Source organism: Solanum stenotomum, unplaced genomic scaffold (assembly GCF_019186545.1).
Source record: "Solanum stenotomum isolate F172 unplaced genomic scaffold, ASM1918654v1 scaffold29541, whole genome shotgun sequence".
Lineage (NCBI taxonomy): Eukaryota > Viridiplantae > Streptophyta > Magnoliopsida > Solanales > Solanaceae > Solanum > Solanum stenotomum.
In genome coordinates this window covers 1-11,380 of record NW_026030505.1, presented here as the reverse complement: position 1 = coordinate 11,380, position 11,380 = coordinate 1, and the positions used below count along the sequence as shown (strand labels likewise).

Sequence of the window (11,380 nt, the reverse complement as noted above, 5' to 3'; positions counted from 1 at the left end):
TTCAGAAGCATATATTTGCATTGCAAGACAAATTGTTAACAAAAACAAATAAATTTAGACTACCTCTACATTAGCTTCTTCAATCGGAACATTACATACTACCATATACATTATGCAAAAAAAAAAAAATAATATTGTAGCACCAAAAATTATTTACCTCAAGTACTCAAGGTTCTAAAATATACCTTTTTAGGATAGAATGATTTACTTCATCAAAATAGTTGTACCTCAAATTCCATTGATCTTCAAACTTACTCGACGATAATAAATCACACGAAAAATATTAAATTGCAAGAAGAAGAAGAAGATTATAAGATCAGAAAATTTTGGTGGTTGAAAATGAGAGGAAATCCCTCTATTTATAGTCAACAGATGGTAGTATGGTTAGGTGATTATTGTGCAAGTCATGACCCTTTGGAAAAGCGACAACTCTTTGGAAAAGCGACAATCCTTTGGAAAAGTCAAAACTTATCGAATAAGTCACAACTCCTTAGAAAAGTCACAGCTCATCTGAAAGTCACAACCCTTTAGAAAAATCACAACCTTTTGGAAATGTCACAACTTATCAGAAAAGTCACAGCCATGTAAAAATGTCTCAATTTATCGAAAAAGTCACAACCTTTTAAAAATATATATGTTTGAGATGTGTTTTTTAAGTTAGAGGCATTATTGTAATTTAACATTCAAGTTAGGGAGTTCATGTTTTTAAGGTAGTATAGATATAGCTATAGATATAGATATATGATTAAAAAAAATCTTAATTAATCGTAAAATATGAAATTTTTTAAACATATAAATAATAATAGTCTATATATAATAGTGAAATATGTCTAATTATGAAAAAACTCAGGCAGTATAACTAACCAGATGTTATATTACTACTAGATATAGGTGCCCGTGCTAGCACGGGTCCAACATCATCGTATCTTTTTATTTTAATTTATGTATATTTGTAGAATTTAGAAAGTTGAATAAATTTAATATGTTTGATTACTTACTTTTTGTTTGCGCGAATTTATTGTGAAGAGGTTCATTAAGATGTTTATAATTAAAGTATTTTTCATCGTTGACCGTTAATTTTTTACTCAAAGTAGTTACAAGATATAAATAAATATTACCGATATTCAAAATAATAAAGCAATAACTATAGAATGTGAATTTAAAACTAAAAGTCATAGCTAAAACGGATTCCATACATTCGAAAAAATTATACACTAATTAAATTAAAGTAGAACAAAAGGAATACTAATTTTTTTTAAAAAAACTATGTGTCTGCCTCAGCGTGAAGTCTTGAATTTAAAACTAAAAGTCATAGTTAAAACGGATTCCATAATTTCGAAAACATTATACACTAATTAAATTAAAGTAGAACAAATGAAATAAATTTTTAATTTTTTTTGAAAAGTAGAACAAAAAAAATATTTTTTTATTTTTTTGGGAAAAATTATACACTAATTAAATTAAAGTAGAATAAAAGAAATGAATTTTTAAACCGTATTAAATTAAAGTAGAATAAAATAAATAATTTTTAATATTTTTTTTCAAAAAGACGCTGAAGCAGGCACGTCAACTTCAGCACTAACCGTCTCTTATATAATAAGAGAAAATATGGTATTACATTCTTTTATTTATCAATATAATAACATTTTACAAAACACAGAAGTGAGGAAAAGATCCAATTAGATCATCGCTCCCACCTTTCTTTGCTTCTAGTATTTCTTAGGAATATGCCAAATTCAGATGCTGATATCCGTTTTTTTTTCTATAGATTTATGCTTTTTATTATATTTTAAATAAATAAGTGTCAAGACTCTCCTTTCTTGCCACCACCACAAAGAATGCACCTCATGTGACGTTTTTAAATATGACAAAATACACTAATTTCCCAGAATGCGTTTTAATAACTAACAAATATTCATCAAGAAATTAGGCTGTAATGTAAGTTGATATTCAAAACATATAACTCTGAGAAAAATTAAGTGAAAGAAAATAGGTAACTGAGCTATACTTTGTTTCATCGTCTGACTGATCAAACGGAGAGACTCAATTTACATATAAGTATCGTCAGAGTATAAATTTCCAAGTTAAGTTGACTCTACAGGTTACAAGTAGCAAATGCCCATAGCAAGTTTTCTGAAAAACATGGTTAAATTGAATTAAGAATGAAAACACATCATACACAACCAATATATTCTAATGATGATAAATATTAAACTGGCTGCCTTCTCAATCAATCTATAGCGCCAAAGTGCCGCTATTGGTGCAAGTTCAATCTACTCTACCGCACCTCAATTCACCATTTCGAATTACCATGTACAAAATCATGCACCTCTACAAATCCTAAAGGCTGAATTTGATCCCACCTTTATACAACTGCACTATTAAAATCAAATCACCACCTTCGGCAAAAGAAAATTATAAAATGATGCAAAAAAGGCAATGAGTAGAAAACTTGGATCTCAAATTTAGGCAAACACCAACAACAAAAATCCTGAGCCACCATGGAAAACAAACCATGGCACTTCAACAAAAGCAAAAGAAAACAGACTCAAAATCATGCTCGCCACCGCCTATCAAGTACCCAATTCTGAGAATGAGTACTTGACATACAAGGCAGAGAACTAGAACCTAATAAGCAAATCAAAGACCAAACTAAAGCAGAACTAAATAAAACAGAGTCTAGATAGCACACTCGATGAAAATAAATAGCATTGGAAACACCAGCATCACACTGCACTGTTCACTTTCCCTTCTTCTGGGCAGCCTTGGTCACTTTGGCACCAGTTGGGTCCTTCTTGTCAACATTCTTGACAACACCGACAGCAACAGTTTGCCTCATGTCCCTCACAGCAAAACGACCCAATGGTGGGTATTCAGCAAAGGTCTCAACAACCATGGGCTTGGTGGGAATCATCTTAACCATACCAGCATCACCGTTCTTCAAGAACTTAGGCTCCTTCTCAAGTTCCTTACCTGAACGCCTGTCAATCTTGGTCAAGATCTCAGCAAACTTGACAGCAATGTGGGAAGTGTGACAGTCGAGCACTGGAGCATATCCGTTTCCAATCTGGCCAGGATGGTTCATGATGATGACCTGGGCAGTGAAGCTGGCTGCCCCCTTGGCTGGGTCATCCTTGGAGTTTGATGCAACAAAACCACGCTTAAGATCCTTAACAGCAACATTCTTAACATTGAACCCAACATTGTCACCGGGGAGTGCCTCCTGGAGAGCTTCATGGTGCATCTCTACAGACTTGACTTCAGTTGTCAAACCAGTAGGGCCAAAGGTCACAACCATACCAGGCTTGATCACACCAGTCTCAACACGACCAACAGGTACAGTTCCAATACCACCAATCTTGTAAACATCCTGAAGTGGAAGACGGAGGGGTTTGTCTGATGGCCTCTTGGGCTCATTAATCTGGTCAAGAGCGTCAAGGAGGGTTGGTCCCTTGTACCAGTCGAGGTTGGTAGACCTCTCAATCATGTTATCTCCTTCAAAACCAGAGATAGGGACAAAGGGGATTTTGTCAGGGTTGTAACCGACCTTCTTGAGGTAGGAAGAAACTTCCTTCACAATTTCATCATACCTAGCCTTGGAGTACTTGGGGGTGGTAGCATCCATCTATAAAAAATAATAACAGAATTAGCATGACATATACACCTTAAATTAACAATTAATTCCATCTATGAATAAAAGCAAACCTTGTTACAGCAGCAGATCATTTGCTTGACACCAAGGGTGAAAGCAAGCAATGCATGTTCACGTGTCTGACCATCTTTAGAGATGCCAGCTTCAAAACCACCAGTGGTGGAGTCAATAATGAGGACAGCACAGTCAGCCTNGTTCTTGATAAAGTCTCTGTGTCCGGGGGCATCAATCACAGTGCAGTAGTACTTAGTGGTCTCAAACTTCCACAAAGCAATATCAATGGTGATACCACGCTCACGTTCAGCCTTAAGTTTGTCAAGCACCCAGGCATACTTGAATGACCTCTTGTTCATCTCAGCAGCTTCCTTCTCGAACCTCTCAATAACACGCTTGTCAATTCCACCAAGCTTGTAGATCAAGTGACCAGTGGTAGTCGACTTTCCAGAGTCGACGTGGCCAATGACCACAATGCTGATGTGAATCTTCTCTTTACCCATCTTGAGAGACTAAGAAACTGCATTATACACAACACAGATAAAAAACATATTTCAAAAACCATGTAAAATATTCGTAAATTCAGTACATTCAACATTTAAACCTGAAAAGTAAAACCCATCATAGCTTAACCAATTAATTTGTGACTTGCAACTAAAACAATGAACTATGCCTTTCACGCTAGCAACTAATTCAGGACTATATTTTTAGTTCAATAAAGCATTATCAAAGTACTTGTTGAAAACCTAAATAGCAAAAAGGATTATTAATTGAATTAATTTTTAGTAACCTCTGCATGTGTACATGACTCAGGGTTACAAAAAGATTGCAACTGGTAAACAACTACAGCTACAGCTCCTTCAGAGGGTAGGAACTCAAAAACTCTATCCATATTATATAAATTTTTAAAGTTAGCACAAAAAGTAGCAACTGCAATGTTGAAAATACCAAAAAAATACATTTAAGGACTAATTTAAAAGTTGTACAAAAACCGAATCATTTCAACATTTAGGACGGGAGAGAAGAAAATATATAACAGTTTTTAAACATATGTTATGTTCATATGAAAAATTCATTACAAACATTTACAGATCTGTATTTACATACACAGAAATGGTTATATCCAAGCTCAAACACAAATCGGCTGTGTAAATACTGTACACAAATCAAACAATAACAGATATTCGCAATACAAAAAAAGTCAATCTAGTTAATACCAAAACGTTTTCAATATATGTATCATCTAACAAGAAGACACTAAAAATCATCAAGCCAATTAAGAAAACATGTATAACAATTGATTCACAGATGAAGTGACAGAACAAGAACAGATCAAGTATAACAAAAATGAATCGAGATTAGAGAAATTGGTAGAGATGTAACCTTAGAGAAGAGAAATTAGACGATATGCGGCACAGCTGAAGAGGAATCACAGCAAAAGTGATGAAGGGTTGGCGAAGTTGGGATAATGGGCATTTTATAGTCTCAGCGATGAGAATTAGGGTTCACTCAGTGCTGCTCTTAAGTCTCTTTACGTAAATGCCCCTTACATTTTTTCTCTTTAAAAATTAAATCAATTTTTTAAAATAGAAATTGCAGACAGTAGAACTCTAAATTAATTTTTACTATTTTATAAAATTATCTTTTTTGATGTTATGAAATATATTTAAATACCTTTGATTTAATGTTAATTTAGAATATAAAGATATAACTATAGTAATTATAATTATAATAATTATTACAATACTAATAATAAAGATTTAAAAAAAAGGATAACCGAAAAAGAAAGGAGAAACATACCTAGAGAAAAATATATATATTTAAATTCGAAAATACATTAGATTTTCGGTTAAAAAATTAGTTTACAAATAGAAACCCACATGCAAAAGAATTCTAAATGAATTCTTACTATTTCATTACTTATCCTTTTAAAATGATATAAACTAAATTTTAAAAATATTTAATTTATCTATTAAATTAAAAGATAAAAATATAAAAAAAAATACTAATAATAGTAATAACAACAGAAGTAGTAATAGAAATATATATAATAAGTGAGAGTAGTTTACAATGTGGTTAAGCCAACAAGCTAATTAAAAATCACTTGGCAATTGTTAAATTTTTAAAAATATTAGTCTTTCAAACGAAAAAAAAATTCCAATAAGCTTAAAAATAGAAACATATGGCTGAAGAATTTTAAATGAACTCTATTATTTGACAAACTAATCATTTACAGATATTGTAAAACAAATGTAAATGTATTTAATTTAAATATTAAAATTAAAATATACAAATATAAAACCACTTTTACTAGTAATAATAATAATAAATTAATAGCAATAATAATAGTAGTAAGAATAATAACAATAGTAATAGTGATAACAATAATAGTAGCAATAATTTTAAAAAATAGTAATAATAATAATAATAATATAATAATACTAATAATAATTAGAATAAAAATACAAAAAAAAAAATAACAAACAAACCAAAAAAAAGGAAAAGGAAAGAAGATAAATAATGAGAAAAAAAGGAGTGGTGGTTGTGGTGAGGTTTTTTTTTTTCGGGGATGGGGTGGGTGTAATTTTCATTTTTTTAATAATAATAGTAATTAAAAATAATAATAACAAATAAACAAAAGGTTAAAGTAAAGAAGGAAAAAGGGGGATATCTTATTTTCATTAGCTTAAAAATAGAAATTTGTAGGTACAAGAGAGTTCTAAATGAATTTTTACTATTTTATAAATTTATCATTTTCAGATATTATAAAATAAATCTCATTAATTCTAAATATTTCTTTCAATTTAGATATATATCCTATGAGAAAAATAAGCATTGTATTTAAAATCAAGGATAATAAAAAATAATATAATTTTTTTCTAAAAAAAATGCAATATTTGAATTTGAATTTAAATGAAATTTGAGTGGGAATAGAGTTCGAGTTTCTTAACCTCTTTCATACACAATCTTTCAATGATATATACTGTTAATCTTACTTCTATTTTCTTTTTTATTAATAAATTTATTTACTGCATTCTTCATATTCTTTATTTTCTAGAAACTCCTTTTGTTTTAATATTTTCACTTATTATATGAGATTAATGACGATTGTGGTAGAGGCTAATTTTTTTGATACTATATACAAATTTAAATTGAAGTAAGTATTATTTTTTATTCTGATTTTGTTCGTTGTTTTTTTAAAAATAATATACATTTAATTACGTAGATGATTTCTTTTATTCTTTTATTGAGAAGAAGATAAAGAAGATTGAACAACAAATAACCCAATAGCTCTTGTTTAGATGGAAAATTTTCTTATTTGAGGTGTTCTCTTTATAGTAATTTACATAATTGGTTTTATTGCTATTACATACTGATTTGAATTGAGGTAAGCAATATTTTTCATTTTGTTCATTGTTTTTTTAATAAAAATAAATATTTTTTTATCATGGAAATAAAAAATAAAAAATATCTTTTGTTGAAAAGTTTAGTCGAGCAATTTACCTTTCTAAAAGGTTAAATTTTGTTAGAATTTTTATATTATTATTTTATTAAAATAGGTGTTTATATTATTTTACTAAGATCTATTTATTTAATTCGACATTTCAAGAATTTTAGATGAAGATAAGAAACTTGAGCAAATGGTAACCCAATACCCTTTGTTTAGATTTTTTAAAAAAATTATTTAAGGTGTGTAAGCGTCTAAAGTTTCAATCCTGAAATACAGTAAATAGGAAAAGAAAGATAGCAAGCAAACAATAATATTTGTATTTGAATAAATGCGAAGGTTACAATCTTTATAAAATCTCTTAAAAGAAGATATGTAATCCCCTGATTCTTCTCTCCACAGATGTTCTTGATTTGGCGGAATACTTGCGGCTCAATACTTGGAGCGAAGACTTCTTTGTATGCGGAAGACTTGCAGATCACCAATGAAGAGCAACTATGTATTTTTTTGTGTATGTATGTGTGTCTATCCTTTGGTCTTATGAAGACCTTTTTATATAGGCTTGAGCTAGGACTTTAGGGGTATTTTGGTCCAAGCAATTTTGACCCCTGGGCCTGAAGGATATGAGTTGGCTCATCTTGTCAATTTAATGGACTGACCCAAATGTTATTTGGACTTGATTTAAGTCATATAATTCTAACATAAATATTAATCCGACTTTATTAACCAATAATTTGACTTGGTCGACGTATTGTGAATTTAAGATTTAATCCAAATTTAGTATGAATTTATCAATAAAACTTCAATGTCTACAAATGCCCCCTGCTTCTAGGCTTGTTGCGGTGTCCAACTTGTTGAACCTTTAAAGACAAGGCTTGAAGCATTCGTAATTTTTTTTTTTTTTTTTTGGAGTCTTCCAAAACTTTCCATATTTGATTCCAATGAAAATTTTCCATAACTTGATTCCTATAGAAACTTACCATAATTCGGTTCCTAGGAAAATTTACCATAATTTTGTTTTAAATATGGTTTTTTTCATAATTTGTAGGAACACAATTTATGTACTTTTGATTTCTATAAACACACATATTCCTGTCAACTTGAGGCATACCAAACTCAATTTTCGTCACTTTTTTTTTTCAGCACAGCACGCCCGTGGTGAAAAATTCATAACTTGTTGTAGAATCATCGAAATCATGATCCGTTTGATGTTCCAGAAACTACACTCAGAGGGCTACGACATATCCGAAATTTAAAATCAAAATCCTTCTGAATTGATGGGAATTGATTTTTGAAGTTTGCTATCAAATCTGTCTTCTTTTTTTATAGCTCTATGCAGTCCCACCAAATCGTCTCTATCGTGGTGTAGAAGAATCCGAATGACGAACGACTTGTTTCTACAGAAACTAGACATCAAAGTCTACAACATATCCAAAAATCAAGGTAAAATTCTTGATGGATTGATGATAATTAATTTTTGAAGTTAGTCTTCAATTCTGTCATTATTGTTTTGAAGATTGTGGAGTCTCACCAAAACGATTGCATCTTGGTGTAAAAGAGCTAGAAGACCGACTTGATTCAATAGAAAATAGACTCTTAAGTCTACAACCTATCCAAAAATCAAACTCAAAGTTCTCATGAATTCACCAAAATTGATATTTTTAAATTTAGCGATCCATTTGACTTTGGACAACATCCATGAGTTCACTTCTCTGCATCTTCGCCGAAGAGCCGCATATTGATTTCTGCATTGATTGAGAATTTTGTCATCATCTACATGGAGAGACAACATAAAACTCTTGAGCCAATAGGACCACATTCATCATGACGAGCACGAGAGCATATGCCATAATTTTCACCATGTCGATTTGAAGCTTCGTGCAATTTGCACCGTGAGACACATCACTTTTCCTTTTTTCTTGCAGGTTTATGATGGACCGCAAAAAGTCTCAATATCAGACCAAAAAAATGTGAGGTGTAATCCATAATTGGCGAGGAACCATTTGGTGCAAAAAAAAATTAGCGATTATTGCTTTGGTTGAGATGAACCACACTTCGTGCATCTTCTTTTGTAACTGCGGTTTTAGCGATGAACCACACTTAGTACACCTTCTTCTGCAATTACAGCTTTGATGACGAATCATACGTGGATCATCCTCTTTTAGAGTTGTGACTTTGATGACGAACCACACATGAAATATCTTCTTTCTTTTCGCAGTTGCGGCTTCGACGACGAACCACACTTGATGTCTCTTCCTTTGTAATTGCGGCTTTAGCGATGAACCACACTTAGTACATCTTCTTCTACAATGGCGGCTTTGATGACAAATCATATGTGGACCATCTTCTTTTAGTGTTGTGGCCTTGATGAAGAACCACACATGATTTTTTTTTTCTTTTTGCAGATTGCGGCTTCGACGACGAACCACACTTGATATCTCTTCTTTTGTAGTTTCAACTTTGATGACGAACCACACTTGGTGCCTCTTCTTTTGCAATTGCGGCTTTAGCGATGAACCACACTTAGTACATCTTCTTCTATAATTGCGGCGCGGAGCATCTTGTTTTAGAGTTGCGGCTTTGATGAAGAATCACACATGAAATATCTTTCTTCTATATTTTTTTTTTGCAGTTGCTGCTTCGACGACGAACCACACTTGATATCTCTTCTTTGAAGGATCTTGTCGAGAATTTCTTCAAGTCGTACGTACAGTATGATACTTTAAGATCATCAAAGATGACTAGAGAATCACATGAAAAGGCCCTCTCTAATGCGCAACGCCCATCTCAATGATGCAAAGCTGGCACATGAAAAGTTGGATGGATCCATGGAAAAACTTTAAGCAACTCTAGCAGATGTGGAAAAAGACTTAAAAGCATTGACTTCCAAGAAAAAGAAGGTCACCGCGCTCATTAACAAATATCAGGAGAAGCTGTCCAAAAATCAAGAGAATGTCACCATTACGGAGGGCGAGATTTATACTATTGAGGCAAATAATGTGATGTCTAACGATGAAGTTGAGAGACTAGTCGAGCTACAAGGGGCGGTTGAGAAAAGTCGCCAAGAAATCATAAACTTCAAACTTCTTCCGTAGTTAGATTTTTTTATTTATTTGCTTAGGATTTTCTAATTCGCTCATTATGGTGTAGTGGTTCTTTTTTTTGAAGCAATAAAATAGTGACTTATATTTCAATAAGAATTTTCTCCTCTTGAATTTTGATTGTTTCTTTCCACGAGCCCCCTTTCCTTATTAAATAAGACTCTATAAGCTAGCGTTTATATGAGGATAGCAGCAAAACGTTAACTTTTCAGCTTTCTTCAGCTTTGCGCACATGTGGAAGAAAATTCATAACGTGGAGTAGGAGAGCTAGAATAATGAGCTTCTTTTTTTTGTTGGAAAGACGACTTCGAGATCTTCAATCCATATAAAAATCACTTCTATAGGATTTACGGATTAATACAAATTTGTCTTCAAAGTCAGCTCGAAATCCGCGTGCTTGAATTTTCAGCTTTGCGCACATGTGGAAGAAAATTCATAACGTGGAGTAGGAGAGCCGGAATACTGAGCTTCTTTTTTGGTTGGAAAGACGACTTCGAGGTCTTCAATCCATATAAAAATCACATCCATAGGATTTACGGATTAATACAAATTTGTCTCCAAAGTCAGCTCGAAATCCGCGTACTTGAATTTTCAGCTTTCTTCAGCTTTGCGCGCATGTGGAAGAAAATTCATAACGTGGAGTAGGAGAGCCAGAATAATGAGCTTCCTTTTTTGTTGGAAAGACGACTTCGATATCTTCAATCCATATAAAAATTACATCTATAGAATTTACGGATTAATACAGATTTGTCTTCAAAGTCAGCTCGAAATCCGCGTGCTTGAATTTTCAGCTTTCTTTAGCTTTGCGCACATGAGGAAGAAAATTTATAACGTGGAGTAGAAGCACTGGAATAATGAGCTTCCTTTTTTGTTGGAAAGACGACTTCGAGAGCTTCAATCCATATAAAAATCACGTCTATAGGATTTACGGATTAATACAGATTTTTCTTCAAAGTCAGCTCAAAATCTGGGTACTTGAATCTTCATTTGAAAGAATTAGCATGATATTCACATGGTTTTTTTTTTTATTATTCTTATGACTGAACCTAGAGTAATAATACTCTAAGCTGCCTACGTACCTCAGTGAAGAGGATCAAGTCATTACTAGTTCAGAGAGTGATTTTTTTTTCTTTTTTTGTGTCCTAACTTTTGCCTAGGTCGCCTCTTTCGAGATTTTCAACCTAG

The 11,380-nt window shown here is 32.2% G+C and overlaps 1 protein-coding gene across 1 annotated transcript; it reads right to left on the bottom strand.

The window, feature by feature from the left end:
• Window positions 1-2,480: 2,480 nt before the first annotated feature.
• On the bottom strand, window positions 2,481-5,158 carry LOC125851758 (elongation factor 1-alpha-like). Its single transcript, XM_049531505.1, has 3 exons — window positions 5,030-5,158; window positions 3,706-4,166; window positions 2,481-3,625 (listed from the first exon to the last, which is right to left on the bottom strand). The coding sequence occupies exons 2-3, from the start codon at window positions 4,147-4,149 to the stop codon at window positions 2,741-2,743; spliced, it is 1,329 nt and encodes a 442-aa protein (XP_049387462.1). The 5' UTR covers window positions 4,150-4,166; window positions 5,030-5,158; the 3' UTR covers window positions 2,481-2,740.
• Between the last annotated feature and the right edge of the window lie 6,222 nt (window positions 5,159-11,380).